The 16,558-nt window shown below is 40.9% G+C and overlaps 1 protein-coding gene across 2 annotated transcripts in view; it reads left to right on the plus strand.

The window, feature by feature from the left end:
- immp2l (inner mitochondrial membrane peptidase subunit 2) overlaps positions 1–16,558 on the plus strand; it is a 173,971-nt gene that overhangs the window by 13,446 nt on the left and 143,967 nt on the right. For both annotated transcript variants that reach the window (XM_079567152.1, XM_079567153.1), the window contains exons 2-3: positions 6,164–6,301; positions 14,686–14,786. In XM_079567152.1, coding sequence (XP_079423278.1) covers positions 6,167–6,301; positions 14,686–14,786 — 236 coding nt within the window. In that variant the 5' untranslated portion in view covers positions 6,164–6,166. The remainder of the gene's footprint in view (positions 1–6,163; positions 6,302–14,685; positions 14,787–16,558) is intronic.

The following is a 16,558-nucleotide window of genomic DNA, read 5'->3' on the forward strand; positions in this document are numbered from 1 at the left end:
AAGATTCTGACAATGAGATAGCAATTAATACATGTTTCAATATCAATATTTGGCTAGGTTATCAAGATGAGATGAGATTAAGGAGAAGCTGCAGTTACGCACATGACCTGAGGTGGCAGTAGTGAGTATAAAATGGCCAATTTGTATCTAGTCCCTTTCCCCAGCCCTAGTGGGTCGTCTCATGATCGAAAATCGGGGGTTCGAAATCCGAGCTCCTGAAGATGCAAGCTGTCGCCGTGTTCTTGGGCAAGACACTTCACTCACCTTGCCTCCAGTGTCTGCGTACGTTGGTGTTTGAATGACAGTGTGAATGGGTGAGTGGTTCCTTGCTGTAAAGTGCTTTAGGCCTGGTGAAGGTAGAAAAGCTCTATATGAGAGTTGAAGTTTTAAGTTGAGACCATAGAGGGAGAAAAAAAAAAAAAGGGATAAAAAAAAGGACCCCTTGTAGTTTCATCTCAAATAAATGCTACAAATGTAAAAGAAAATAAATTGTAAGTAAAATGAATAAATTAACATCTGTTTTATGGTTCTATATGACAAATAATTTAACATCGGTATCGGAAAAAGGATTGTTCAGATATCGGTATTGAAAACCCAGCCCTATAGCTTACATGCATGTGCCCCACGTGTTCTCGTTCACACTGTCCCGACCAAGTAAACAAATAAAAGTGGATCTTCGTTAAAAAGCTGACATTTCGCCACAAACACTTCACTTTTTCTCGGGCTGAGTTGCTGCAGGTGGTCGAATATTTTTACATAACAATTAAACCCCACCGGGACAGGAAATTTTGTTTGCGCAGAATTTTGAGCGACTTAATAGTTTAGATAGTTTGTTGCTGAATCGACTTAGCCAGACGGACAGGAAACAAGCTGGTTTAAACTGTGTGCCGCGAGGCTTTGAGCCTTTGATGTCAAACCCAGATGATACACTTGTTCTTTGTGGAGGGAAATTATGCAGCGTAATGGCAATCTGCTGCTGTCGGGACGAGTTGTTCTGCTAGAATAGACCCAGCTCCCCCAGCGCACGGCGAGAAGAGAGGAAGCCGAGTGAGGAATATAATACTACCTAATAAGATGTAAGGCAGCGCTTCTCCAACTGGGTTAAAAGCAGATCTAAATGTGTCCAGTTGTCATTGTCCTCCAAGCTAATGTTAAAGCCATATGCAATTCGGCTTTCTGGATAATTGTAGAATATGTATGTATTGTACAGTGTGTATGTACTGTATGTAAATGACATGCAAATCCCACACATGCTGCTAATATATTATAGAGACCAGTGTTTCCCATCCAGGGAGTACACGAGCACGTACTTGGAGATATTTTACATCTCAAAAGTACGGTGGCGCAACGGTTAGCGGTTCTGCTTCAAAGCAAGAAGGTCCCGGGTTTGATTCCCACCTTGGACGGGGCCTTTCTGTGTGAGTTTGCATGTTCTGCCCGCGGTTTCCTCTGGGTGTTTTCGGTTTCCCCTACCACTAAAAACATTTACAATAGGTGAATCCTCTAGCCAGCTGATTCTGTCCATCGGCCCAGCTCCACATCTGGAGATGGGTCCCCGGGCGCGGTACTGCCGTCACCCACTATGCCTTACGGTTGCCCCAGCGGCGTCGAAGGATGGGACAAATGCAGAGGACACATTTCCCCACAGGGACAATAAAGTACACATTAACCGTAGCAGTATTTTAATATTAGGGATGCACCGATATCACTTTTTCTAAAACCGATACGAGGACTTTGATTTAAGCACTTGCCGATACCGAAAACCGATACAAGTACAAGGCGTTTTCTTTCACATACTTTTTGAAGTGAATAGACGGTTTATAGACTGACTTTTTCACAGCACATTGGTTAGTAATTAGTTAATTTACTCATTTACATTTCCTTGAGTAAAGTAGGCTACACTTTTATGAGAAGTTACATCAGGATTGAACAGATGCCATTTTATTTTTCATTCAATATTTTCAATTTTTATTTCACTGTCCATCATAGACAGAACAGATCATGTCCATAAACCTCTGTGCTTTATTCATTTATGTATTTTTATTTAGCAATAATATTGAGATGGTACTTATTACTGCAGCCATATGGTCTCTTTTCTCCTTGACTTCAGCTCCGTGTAGATTTTCTCGTGTGTTTATAGCAACTTATCCAGTAGCTACAGCCTTTGTGATTGTTTTGCTGCTTTGGTTTTGCATTTTCTGAGCACTTTTTAGTCGCTGGGTTAGTTCTTCAGATGAATGAACCCCTGGGCATAAAACGGCGTCAGAATGGCCAATTCTAATTTGCGTAAAAGGTTTGATTTTCAGAGTGTTTTTTTTTGCTTTTATCTCTTTTAGTTTGTTGGATATTTCTAAATACTTGGCTGCACTTGGCTACAACTTTAGGGAGCTTTTTTGTTGCTTCTTTGCAGCTTTTTTTTGTCACATTTTCATTGCTTTTTTATTGCTCTTTTGTGGCTGTGATGTTTGGCTAGATGTCTTGTATCAATACGTTTCTGAATTTGGGTAGTAGCAAAAAATGTGCTCACTTCAGCTGGGGGAGAGTTTAATCATTAGGATTACTTTACAATATTGTTGTCATGTTTGTAATTGGATTTCTTTACTTATTTTAGTTTTATTTATGTTTGTTATTTCAATGCCTAGACCAGGGGTAGGCAAGTTTTCTTGGCGGAGGGACGATTTTCTTTATTGTAAATAGACCGAGGGCCAGATCCGCTGATTATTAGCCCAAAGCAAAGCACAACACTGGAAAAATGACCATCTTAAATTAGATAAATGACTTAAAATTGCTTGAATAAAAGTTCTTCTGTGTTGAATTTGAGTCGGTTTGAACTAATCCAATATACAAATGCTATAGCGCCAATGGAACAAGAATAAAACCCACTTGAAATCAGACAAATAATTGATTTTCACGTGAAATGACACAAAATAAGAGAATAACTACTAATAGAGGTTTTATCTCATCTAAGACCAGACCAAATCTACTCAAACCTTAGATTTAACCTCTTAATTCAAGTAGATTTATTTCATTTCTTCCTTAAAACGATAATTCTTTTTCCAGTGCATTTCTGTCAATTGCCAGTGTTGTGCATAATACGTGACCTAATTGGGTGTATTGACAGTATTTCTACCTTTATTTCTCCCATTTAACTCTAATGGTGTTAGAGGTACTCTCTGATTTGTGTGATAATGTTTCTCAAAATTATCTTGAGGGCCAGAGGTTCTGTGCTGAAGGGCCGGATTTGGCCCTCGGGCCTGATGTTGCCTACCCCTGGCCTAGACTATAGACTCACCTTTTATACAGGCCTTCCAGAACACCTACTGCTGATCTATTTTGTTTTGTGTGCCGGTGTTTTTATATTTTGTGCCATTTTATGCTGAATGTTTTTTTTCTGTGTTTTTATGTGAAGCACTTTGGTCGGCCCATGTGTTGTTGTATAGTGCAATAGAAATAAACTCTGAGGAGGTGAAGATTGTGAAGAGACTGGCTTATTTGTTTTAAGTTGTGTTTGCAATAATCCGAAGCTCTATAGCTTTAAATGTGGCAGGTTTATGGATCTTCAGTCAGGTGTGCAGTGCTCGCGTCTGGAGAGAGATAGAGGAGCCTGTCCACGATCGGCTGCTCACATCTGTCAGACTGGAGCCTATTGGCCTCTGTTGGGATTTAACGCTTTAACGCTCGGCGCAGAGAGACGGGGCCTTTGTCAGATCAGGTCTCTGTGCAGCGGTCCGGCGGCTGACATTTCACCGTTTGTCAAAGCAATGATCTTCCGCTTCAGCCCTTACACGTCCAGAGGGCTTTTGAGGACTTCACAGGTCTGGCCAGCGCTGAACTGGGGCTTATGCAATGTTCCACAGGCCTGAAAGAGGACGATGAGGCAAAGATATGTCACGTTTTATTAACCTCTTCACCCCCCGCCTTAACTGAGCACATTTCTCCAGTTCAGCTTTACCCAAATCTAAAAGCTTCTGGACTGGAAAACTGATCCAAACGGATGATTTTCCTTGCATCGTTGGCTGCTACATTGTCGTCACTTTTGAGTTTAGTCCATCGCCTTTTTGACATTATTTTGTTGTGTTTTTGTCACATTTTTGTCACTTTTTTTTAAATTTACATGCATATCATATATGACAGTTTTTGTCACTTTTTCATTGCATTTTTGTCACATTTTGGTCACATTTTTGTCACTTTTTTTGTCATATTTTTGTCACTTTTTCATAGCATTTTTCTCACTTTTTCATTGGGTTTTTGTCACATTTTTATCACTTTTTCATTGCATTTTTGTCACATTTTTGTCACATTTTTTCACTTTTTTGTCACTTTTTCATTGCATTTTTGTCACATTTTTGTCACTTTTTTGTCACTTTTTTGTCACTTTTTCATTGCATTTTTGTCACATTTTGTCACTTTTTTGTCACTTTTTTGTCACATTTTTATCACTTTTTCATTGTATTTTTGTACATTTTTGTCACATGTTCATCCTTGTTTTATCTTTCGTTTCATCTGAACCGAGCTCATTTTCTCCAGTCTGGCATTATGCAAATCTAAAATCATCTTGAAAAAAACAAAAAAAAGCTTAAAAAACGCAAAAATAACACTATGAAAAAAACGTGGCAACAACACAATAAAAAAGCTTGTTTTGTGGGTCTTAGCTTTCAAGTGAGGCATTGCACTGGCCTATAGTAACCTCCAGTCGATAAGCTTCTAGATTTGTGTAAAGCAACCTCGGAGAACTGAGCTTGGTTCAAGGCAGATGGAAAGAGGTTAAATTTTAGATTTTAAATGTTTTGCACCTTAAATTATTATGAAGCTAATTACATTTTAAAGAAGTGGTCCCGAGGTGTTGAGTGATTTTTGCGGCCCGAGAAGTTTGGGAATCCCTGTATTAGAATACATCTATGAAGAAAACATTAACCTCTTTCTGCAGTTCAGCTTTACCCAAATCTAAAAGCTTCTCAACTGGAGCTTACAGCCTGTTGTTGGGTTGCAGGTGACATCACAACATTCTAAAGGCCTATACTATTATGTAGAGGAAAAATTATTATGTCTTTGAGGAAATTTTCAGTCTTGTACAGAAAGATCATGGACCCAGTGACTGATATTAATGACAATTTTTCTAATTCATACATTTTCATACAAGTGTAAACTGGCTCCTGCGATGGTGACATCATCAAGCAGAGAGCCATATGTACCACTGTGAGCCTGTATAGAACATGCACCATACCGTGCAACCTTGATTTAAGATCAGATGTAAATTATGGACCACTAGGTTTTCCATCACACATAAACCGCGTAACCTTTTCCATGCAGTAACGGACCTCTTGTGTAATAGGCTCCTCCTGCAGTGTGGCTAACATGCGTCGCTCTATCACGCTGGGTAACTGTTGACTGTAGCATGTTCCTTTGTGGTTTTCCTATTAGCCTCCTGCTGCTGGCTGCACGGCCTCCCCATCGAGATCAATACAGTCCACACGCCCTCGTACGGCCCTGGTGCCTTTGACTGCGAGGGCATAACAACACTGCAACAACACTGCAACAACACGGCAACACTGCAACAACGCGGGCATAATCAGAATGTTTAAAGTCCTACCTGAAAAAGCACATTTTCGGCATTACCCAGATCCAAAAGCTTCTTGTAAAAAGAGTCAAAATGGCAACGAAAGCGAGGATGGAAACGGCACAAAAAAGTAAATAAAAAAAAAGAAACAGAAGAGCAAAAAAAGGCAACAAAAATGTGACAACTTTGGAAGCATCTGCGCTCCTGCCTATATGTGTAAATTATGCATGATGTAGCTTTCTCTTCCTTTTAGTAGCATCATTTTTTTGCCTTTTTTAAGACTATGGACCAGGATTCTGTGTCCTTAACGGAACAGGCCACCGTTTTTCCATACTGAGATATGTTCTTACCTGAGCTTAGACGAGTTGAAGCGTACGTGAATGAATGAATGAAAACAAAAGAAAGCAAATGCACTCTGTTAAGGCAGAGGGTAAGAGGATCTCTCTCATCCTAAATTATTTTTTATTTATTTGACCAGGATAGTCTTGGTGTCTCCATGTCCCGCACTGAGGATGAATAAACTCTTCCAAATCATCTTAAACAACATGGACCTAGTGCAAATCCACGGCCATGTTTGCGATTTCTCACGCTCCTCTCCCGCTGCAGGTCATGGCCCAGGCGAGGACAGCGGGGCGGAAGTACCTGAAGGCCTTCGTGAGCGGGTTCTTTGTGGCTGTGCCGGTAACCGTGACGATGCTGGACAGGTTCGCGTACGTGGCCCGAGTAGAAGGCGCGTCCATGCAGGTAAGGGGCTTAAAAGCTTAAAGGGATATTTCAGGATTTTTGACGTAGGGCCTCATTTTATCCAGAGTGTTGCTCATTTAGTTCTTATATTTGAAGAGTTTCGTGGCGCTAGGCTAGTGCAAGGCTAGTGCATGTCTATGGTATCAGCTAGCCTGCATTAAAAACAGTCTGACCCGCTCCACTGTGCACCTGAGGCAAATCACTTATAACGCCAGACTAACCATATAAATGTCTGTGTCGATAGAGTCATTTCAACCATTTTGCATTTAAAAGAAGTTATATTTGAGCAGCATCAGCTTCGTGGTTGTATAAGCTACGCGGCGGTGGAGTGATCTGCTAGAAAATAGTCACTCAAAATGCGATCATTCATGTGATGCAAGGTCAGTTATATTCCAAAAATTATTCTATGGACACAGACATTTATATCTGTCTGCAGTTATAAGTGATTTGCCTCAGGTGCACTGTGGAGCGGGTCAGACTGTTTTTAATGCAGGCTAGCTGATACTGTAGAAATGCGCTAGCCTTTGCTCTAGCCATGCACCACGAAACTCTTCAAAGAACTGCATGAATTGCAAAAAAAATCTCTAGAAATCAGCAACACTCTGGATAACTAGGAATTGAGGCCCTATGTCAAAAATCCTGAAATATCCCTTTAAGCTTTATTGTTTTAGTGATGCAGCAAATCACAAAGGTTGCCATTATGTCAGTATAATATCGTGTTTAGACGTTTGTAACATTTTCTTACAAATTACTATCACGACTGCTGCTATATGCCAAAACCAAAAAGAAAATCCATTACCCATAATGCATCGAGTGATCCGCGATGGGCATTCGGCTTATAATACCTAACATGCAGCAGTATTCGGGTAGTTTAAAATGAACCAAAATCTCAATGTGGCCCAAAAAATGACTCTGGCAACTGCACCTTGACGTGGACGATAAGCAGTTTATGATTTTTTCACCACCAGCTGCCAACAACACAACATGTTTTCTTTTCTGTTTCTCTGGTAACCTTTAAATAGCAGAAAGCTTGTGGAAGTGTGAATTCCACAAGCACAAGACAGACTAGTTTTTGTAAAAGCGCTAAAACAACATTACAAAGTGGTATATTTTCCTCTGTTATTGAAAAGGTGTTAAACGTCTTTCAAACGCACTCCACTTTGCGAGGAGTAAACAAGAAAGAAACAGTTTTGAAAATCCAATAGAAAGCCTGTTGGGCTCTGACGGAGATGTCTTCCTGTTATTTCCACCATGTGTTGCATTATGCATTAAACAATCTGCCGTCTATATTTAATGAGGATCTCTATTAAAAATGCATGTCGCTCTTTGGTTGCCGTCGTGCAGCCGCTTTGTTGAAGTCGTCAGGTCAAAAGGCTGAAATTGAAATGGAGTGAATGTAATTGTAATTGAAAGGTGGTCTCGAAAGGCCAACGGACCGGAACGTTGTGATGCTGTAATGTTTGGCTTGGGCTGAACAATATAACAGCAAATGTGCTTTTGTGTTGTGTGTATCAAATGGTGGCACAGTGGCTGAGGAGTTAGCGCTTCCCAACAAGAAGTTCCAGTTTACATTAGGGCTGGGCAATTATCGAACTTTAATTGAAATCACAATCCCTGCTTTAGTCAATCGCAATAATCGTCATAGGACTTTATAATTGACAGGTTTACAGCCATTTCTTTGGCAGAAGCAGCACCAAGGTTTGGAGTTTGGATGAGTCAATGGGAGATTTTTGTGTTAAATGAAACTGGAGGAAAGTATGTGTTATTTATTGTTTGTAATATGGTGTAGTTTGTATAAAAGGTCTGTCTAAGTTCAAGAATCAGCTGCATGTGTTAAAAAAAGAAATAAAATCGAATAAAAAATTGAGATCGATCAATATGATTAAAAAAAAAATCTTGCATGTTTCTGTGTCTGGATGGGTTTCCTTTGGGTGCTCCGGTTTCCCCCATCAACCAAAAACATGCACAATACAGCTTCGCCAGGTGTTCCTGACCAATAGCCTGACCCCACATCTGGCGATGGGTCCCCGGGCGCGGCATCAAAGGATGGTTCATATGCAGAGGACCAATTTCCCTAAAGGGACAATAAAGTATACCTTAACCTTTATCTTTAATTACTCCATTTTCCGGACTATAAGTCGCTCCAGAGTATAAGACGCAGAAGAAAAAAGCAACAGGCTGAATAGGCGTACGGTATGCTAATGTAGCACAATGATTGTTAGCTTTACAGGGAGCATAAACAAAGGACTAAACAGGTGTCTAGTATGTTAACGTCACATAAACAGTTCAGATAACTATAGCATAAAGAACATACCAAACTCTCCATCTCACTCCAAATCACTAAATACATTGAAATCTTCATCCTCGGTGTCACTGAACAGTTGCCATGGCAACAACCTGGGCACCGTTGACAAGCCTCTCCCGGCAGCACGTTTTTCAAGCTCTCATTTGCAAACTTGTTCCTCTAGCTGTGGCCTTTGAGCTTTTAGCCCCTGATTAGCTTTGTTTTGTTTTCTCATCTAAGAGTAACCTTTGCTTCTCGCTCACTCCAAACTTTCTTTCTGCTGCTCGATTAGCCTGCAGTGCCCTCTAGTGGCATGTGAAATTATATATTTGAAATAATAAAGGAATAAAAGCTTGCACCGCCAAACTATGAAAAAAAAAGTGCGACTTCTAGTCCACAAATACGGTACAAATGATGTGCTTTTAGGTGTATTATGGAACATTTTATGTGGAAAAACAAGCTTTTTATTGTGCATATTTAACCTTTCAATGACCCAGCGGCTGTAGCGCCTTTGCTTTCCTTCACAGTGGCCTCTATGATGCTCCAGGATCAATTGTTTTAAGAGATTGTGGTAGATTTTCACAATTGATCCTGGAGCATCATAGAGACCACCGTGATGGAATGTAAAGGCACCATGAAAACGTCCCATACACCCTTCACAAAAAGGTCAATTATACACAAAGTTGTTTTTTTTTGGTTGCATAATGCACCTTTAAATCGCTTTATGAACGTTCCCCATGTCCAAAAAGAATACTTGAATCTTTTGAATGTCACAAAAAATATATTGCAATATTGGGTGATGCATTATCGCAAGAAGATATGAAATATTTTCTTGTTTAATCTTGTTTTAGTCCTGATTTAGTGTTTTAAGCCTTTCATCTAAATATTTGCAACATGTTCTGAGCCAAAAAGAAAAAGCATCTGAAGCGTGATTCATCAAAGCGTCTATAGAAATCTAAAAAAGCCTTTGGTGAGCTTCTTGGAAAAGGGTGTTACTTTTAGCTCCAGCAGAAGAGAGTCTTTCTGACCGAGGTTTTTTTCTTTCGGAGTTTTTGCACAATCATGTTTCCATTTTATGCTACATTTAAAAAAAATCTGCTTATTTAGTCGTCCCTGTAAATAAATGACAGATTCTAATATTGTGAAACGTGTCCTGCTCCGATGATAAACCTACCGCGCTCCTGGGATATTTATTCTGTGGCGCCGACGATAAGATATTTCAGTCAATTACCCAGCAGGCGTGAAATGGGCCTGCTCGTCCCTTTAATGAAACCATCGCCGTTTATGTATTTATGTATTTTTTCACGTCTCGTTCATTCGCCAGAGTGACAAAGCCTTGTAGAGATAATGGACCCGTCGTTGTTGAGGATATAGTTTGGAGATGGAGGGGGGGTGGGGGGGGGGCGATACAGCTGTCAGATACAAGGCACCGCCCATGCGAGACGCTCGGAGAGTTACAAAGAAGAGGATATTGCGCGGACTCGGCTGGTTATTAAGCGATATACAGAATCCAGATTACATCTTATTACAAAGCTTGCACCTCACAGACAGTATATTAAAGACACATTAGGCGATCAACTTGTTGCTGTCATTTCTGGCCAAACAAAATAAGTTTTGTGCGTCTCGACTGATCAAACTCCTATTTTAGCACCGTATTAAATGGATGGTAACCTGCCCAGACAAAAAGACTTTATCATCGGATGCTGTGCAGAGAAAGTGTGGCCCTGCTCTGTTCAGATTTCCTCCGGAGCAGGGGTGCCCAAACTTTTTGTCTCCGAGAGCCAAAATGAAGAAGTGCCTGTGGGTCGCGGGCCAAACACAAGCGACGTCAAGCATGACACACATATAACTGCAAATTACAATATTACAGGATTACATTATTTGATTTTGTGGTATATTTTTGCATTTAATTCTACCTACGCAAATAACATGCTACATTAAAACAAATGTCAACAAATGTTATGGCAAAATCAACAATTGTAGCAATATAGTGCAAAATGTAACAACAGTTTTACAGTAGCCTAAAGTAGTGACTTTATTACTGTTAATAAGAAAATGCCACATTTGATCATTTTGAAAGTGCCAGTCCCCTCCTGTAACCGCCACCTTAACGTGGTGGAGGGGTTTGAGCACCGGATTGATCGTGGGAGCTCTGTTGTCGGGGGCTTCTTGTCCCGGTAGGGTCTCTCAGGGCAAACAGGTCCTGGGTGATGGGTCAGACAAAGAGCGGTTGAGAAGTCCCTTATGAGAGACCAACAGGCCCAGTTTGGAACCATGAGGCCGTCCTCCCGTGGACCCACCCCCTACTGGAGGAGCCATAAGGGGCTGGTGCTATGTGATTTGGGCAGCTGCCCTCACGACCCGGAAACGGACATGTGGAAGAAAATGGATGGATGGATGGAAAGTGCCAGTTCAGCATAAATTCACTCATAATTTTTTTTTACCTTTGTTGACATCAACACCCTCTGCAATAAAAGTTGGAAAACTGGGACCTGGGAAAACACTGTGATAAACTCCAAGACACCACAACAGTGTTTCCTTAACATTGCGAAAGGAGTGAAACAGCGCCCCCAATTTGACGCTAGTGGCCAAAAATATATACTACACCCATATTTACCATTGAGAATGAATGGAAGAGAGTTAGTATTAAACAGATACGGTGCAAAAGAGTGTCACTCTCGCTCTCTCTCGACGGGCCATATTAGGTCCGTGGGCCCCACTTTGGGTACCCCTGCTCCAGGTCATGGGTGGGATCCTGGGCCACAGTGTCTCAAAGTCAGAAGATAAATGGCAGCCACATTGGGTTGATTTTTGCCACTGCACTTCTGTCTTTCTGGCAAGTTTTTAGTTTTGTTTCACAATCTCCTAAAAGTAGGCTACATGAAGTTACACACAAATCAAATGAATAAAACATGTTCATAAACTTCAATTCAAAGCCTCCAGATAAAACACTTTCCGCTGACGTATGCACAGCTGAATAAGACCGTTTTAGTCAGGATTTGGACATGGTTAGATCTTCAAGTTGACTGTTTTGGATTTTTGGCCACGTTGTGTTTAGTTTTGACTCTGGGCAGCAGCAGGAGACCACACGGCAGGAGAGTGAGGCTTGTGGAGAGATGCACAAGCTGCTTTAAAGTCTATTCCCTGAGAAAAAGCATGTTTCACCCCCCCGTTTATTTACTTCTTTTTCCATGCCTCTGGATTTGGAAGTTAATATACAGCCGTCTCTACTCAAATTGAATAACATTTTCTGGCTGCACACTTCACATTTCTCTGATTGGTTCGCTCTGCTCCTTAAAAGTACATCCTGTCCTGTTGCTGAGAGTTTGTGTCTTGTGTCTTGGTAGCCTGGCCAGCCAGCCTCACCTGCTCTATGTTCCAAAGGAGGAGTGTCTGGGGGTCGACTCGCAGTCAATTATTACCTGTTATGTTTTATACCGCTCCAAGCGCAGATGCAAATTTGTAACGGATACGGAAGACCGAAGCTTCTCCAATTGTGTATCCCAAACTTCATAACTTTCTCACAAGTAGTTTAAATAATTAAGTAGTTTGTCTGTTGATTTAGCAGAAAATGGCAATATTCAGTGTCAGCCACTGTATTGGACAGACCATGCGTTTCTCTGATTGGTTAATCCCATTTTCGATCACACCCTTCAGAATTCACGTCATTAACGCAGATGACTACACGGTATATAAAGAAATGGAAAAGTATGTAGTCTGGCTGCCCAGGCTAGTGTCTGTGTTGGTTAAAGTACTTGATGAAAGCCCATTTACAAGGGTTTCTTGTAAAACGGCTGAGTTTATGGAACTCTTTGGACATTGTTGAAAAAGAACCAATGCGGCGGCACGGTAGCGCAGCGGTTAGCGCTCTCGCTTCACAGCTAGATGTCCAGGGTTCGATTCCCACCTGGACGGGGCCTTTCTGTTTGGAGTTTGCATGTTCTCCCCGTGTCTGCGTAGGTTTCTTCCGGGTACTCCGGTGTCCCCTAGGGCCCCCCCATAGGCCTGGATGAATGATGTGAGTGAGTGAATGTATGGTGGTGGTCAGAGGGACCGTTGGCGCAAACGTGTGCAGTCGCGACTGGGCTTCTGTCAGTCTCCCCCAGGGGAAACTGAAGCTACAAACGAAGCTTACCACCACTTAGTATGGAGTGAATGTACAATTGTCACATGTAAACTTCTTCTTCTTCTTCTTCTAGGCTAAAACAAAACAAAAACGGGCGAGCCATCTGTTCAGAGCCAGCTCAGATTTTGAAGAAAAAAAAAAAGTTGATGACATCATCAACTTTCCAGCGGTTAAAACGGTCCAAATCAGAGGTTTCTTCGTTGCTCTACGCTAACTATCAATACTGTTTGGTAGCTGAAAGAAATTCCATTACCCATAATGCAACGGGCGACTCGAGATGAGCATTCGGCTTATTGAAGCCACAACCTCATAATTGAGAATGTGTAAAGGCACTCACAGCTTTCTAATGGACATATTGTGTAATGTTCACATTCCCCTGCCGTATTATTTTTGACATTGCGAGCCACTGCCACAATAGCCTTGAGACCCCTTGTTAGCCCATCATCATAAGCCACTAAAACACATGCCACAGAATGGGACAGTAAGTGATTTGAACGATAAAGAAAAAACAAAAAAGAGCTTTGTACCTCTTACCTTCCTTCTCCGCGAGTAATAGTGCAGCTGCTCCCATCTGCCTTTCATAAATTGAGAAACGACTCTTGTGCTCTGATGAAACACCCTTTGATGAAACGCCGACTGCATTTCAAGCCCCAGGTAGATTACCAAATTGGATCAAAGTCGGAAATGTGCTTTTTTTTTATTCTTGGAAAAACAGTTACTCATCTTTTTGAGATGAATATAATAAAAGTGAAGGGATTTTAATCTGCTGCTTCTGCTATCGCTGCGACCTCCGCTGCTCCACATTAAAACATCCTTCTGTCTCTATGCAACCGATGTCAAAAACTACATTTGCTCTTTCATACACGCGCTTGAACAAATCAAGCCATGTCTTGTCAATTAAATAATAAAAAAAGAAATAGGATTAATTCATAATTCTCATAATAAATTGCAATTCACTTTGGCCTCATGAGGAGATTAGGAATATTAGGAAGTAAAAGTAGGAATACTATTTTTTTGAGCTGTTTTAGTCAATACTGCATTTTCTAACCAACGTACTGCCTTTGGAATTAGGTTTGGTCAATAAATCAAATGAATTTAACTATTATTATCCAAAACATTACATTGTGTCCACTTACTAGCTTAAGACCGAGCTTAAGATAATTGTTGGAAATTAAAAGTCTTTGCAGTGTGGAATTCAGTTTTTTTCCACTACCATTTCTCATCTAGACTTAATACAAATTTGCTTATAATGAATGGCGTAGTGAAATGGAAACTATATATATATATATATATACAGGGCTGGGACGATCCATTATTGCTACGATCCGATACTTATCACATACTCAGGGGCTGATCTGATACATAATGAAATACAGTGAGTCATTATGATAAGTATTATGTTTATCCTAAAGCTGCTGTTTGCGAGTGTGGTGCATCTACTGGGAATAAAAACGGGGTAGCCTAGAGTAGCTTTAAAATGTGTAAAAAGAAAATAGTCATGTGTTCAATGTTCATAAACCAAATGCCATTTGAGATTAATTGAAGTGTTAAGATTGAAAAGTGCATTAACACAAAATGTAACAAAGTGTGCAGGAAAAAGAAAGTATTGCGATACATCATAAAGTATTGATACTTGGTTTCAGTACAAAGTATTACGATCCGATTGGATATTTTGTCCCAGCCCTAAGACAATATCATTTTTTTTTTGGTCATATTTCCCTGCCCAGTTTGATAGGATTCTCCAATCTGTCTTCACTTGCAGCAATGAAACCAATCCGTTTCTCTGACCGGTTTGCCTTGCGTCACTTCGTCTGCTTTAGAATTACTTTCAATCTCAGGCTTTCTCTGTCAAGAATTGAACTAAGTAGCTTAATGGCTGGCCTGGCTCGCACTTATCATCCTGAAGTACTTCTGTCTGATAGTAAAATATGTCCTTACAGATTTAGAAGCTCCCTCTGCTTGTGTGTGTTGTAGCCCTTTCTTAACCCGGATGGATCGGACAATGACGTCGTTCTTCTGAATCGATGGAGTGTGAGGAACTTCCAGGTCCAACGCGGCGACATCGTCTCCATCGTGTGAGTAACTCTTTGCAGATTTGATGCTGCCAAATTGTTCATTGTTAATACCCACATCGCATAAAGCCACAATAAAACAGAAAATCACAGAGGTCTTCCACCATTGCACATCTTTTACTTGCACAGCCTAAAACTGAAATGTCTGGCAGCTTAAATATTATTGCAGAGGTTCAGTTCTAGTCATAATCAATGGCATGCTGGGTAATCGGGAGAGTCAGGACGTTCCCCGATGGGCTGCGGCACTTTTTGGCAGAAACATTGTTAATTAATCACAGACTCTCACAGTTGTTAGGCTTATAGGCTTTAACTGGGCTGCAGCGGGAGTCTGAGCTGCTGTTCCAGACATGAACAAAGTCACACAAACGTTTTATTTTGTCATTTATTGGTCCATAATCGAGAGATAGCATTTGGCGTCGAATCCCGCTCCGAGTCAGTTCAAAGTGGATAAATAAGATCTATTTCATTTGCATAACTCGGCGCTGACAGCGAAGATGCATCAGGCCCAGATTATGTGCGTGAATGTGAAAGGAGAAAGTGCCTTTTTGAGAAGGAGCAATCCTACAATGTCTGAATTTTAAAGCTAAAAACTTACAGGATGAGCTAAAGCTGTGTGTGCAAGATGGATGGTCTAAATCAGGGGTGTCAAACTCATTTTGGGTCGGTGGGGCGCAATTCAGCTCCCACGGTGGGTCGCGGGCCGCATATAATGTGAACAGAAAAATACTATAGAAAGCATTTTTCCAATAAATGAATAATGATAGTGAGGTGTGATTTGGTCAAAGCCCCAACTTGACTGTGGCCTAATCAATAACAACAGCGTACACTTGTAATGCACTTCAAGCCTGTGTCACAAGTTTTTCAAAGTGCTACATAGTAGTCATTATTCATTCACTCCACACTCGGTGGTGGTATAGTGAAGGCACAGCCGCCCTGGGGCAGACTGTCCATTTACGATGTGGCTATAATATGTTGTTTATATCCTGATGTCTTATTATATCAAGGCCCTCTGCTGGACAGTGACAATCTTTTCAATCTTTTCAAATTGAAGCCGCCCCCTAGTGGCTGTTTATTCTATGTTTGACACCCTAGGTCTAAATGATAAAACTCCCGAAAGGAGGCGGTACCAGCTTGACACTGGTCATAATATACTGAATTCAGTTTGTTTTGTTACACTCTACTCGTCACCACCTGCTGCCAACGCTTTTTTGGACATTGTGTTTGCCTGAATACTTAATTTGCCTGAACTTTACATTCTCTTGTTCAATGTTTTGTTTCATTGCTTTAATGTTTGGTGCAGCTTTGTGAGGCAACTCCCCAAAACGATTGATTGATTGATGGTCCTGATTTCGGCTGTTTTAGTTCTTAAAGGGGCTTGATGCAAGTTGGCCATTTTATACTGAATACTGCCACCTCAGGTCATACATGTAACTGCACCTTCTATATTAAGCTCGTGCATGACGGCAATTCGGACCCGAAGTAACAATTTTTTGAGTGACAGTGCAGGATTTTAAAGGCAGTTGTGGTGAACAGGTCTGGGCTCATTCTACACATTAGGACATTGCTGGAACATGAACGGGGAGGAAAATACATAATTTTAACCTTTTTAAACTCTTTGTAGTCCCTTTAACTTTGTCAGTTGCAGCACAGTTAAAAGAAATCAATACTTTCACCTGCCACATTTCTCCGCCCTTCCGTAATGGCTGTCTCGCAGAGAAGAAGATTACCATATTTGCATTATACCATCATCTCAGTGACCCTTCGCAGGACATGGT

Source organism: Gobius niger (assembly GCF_951799975.1).
Source record: "Gobius niger genome assembly, chromosome: 12".
Lineage (NCBI taxonomy): Eukaryota > Metazoa > Chordata > Actinopteri > Gobiiformes > Gobiidae > Gobius > Gobius niger.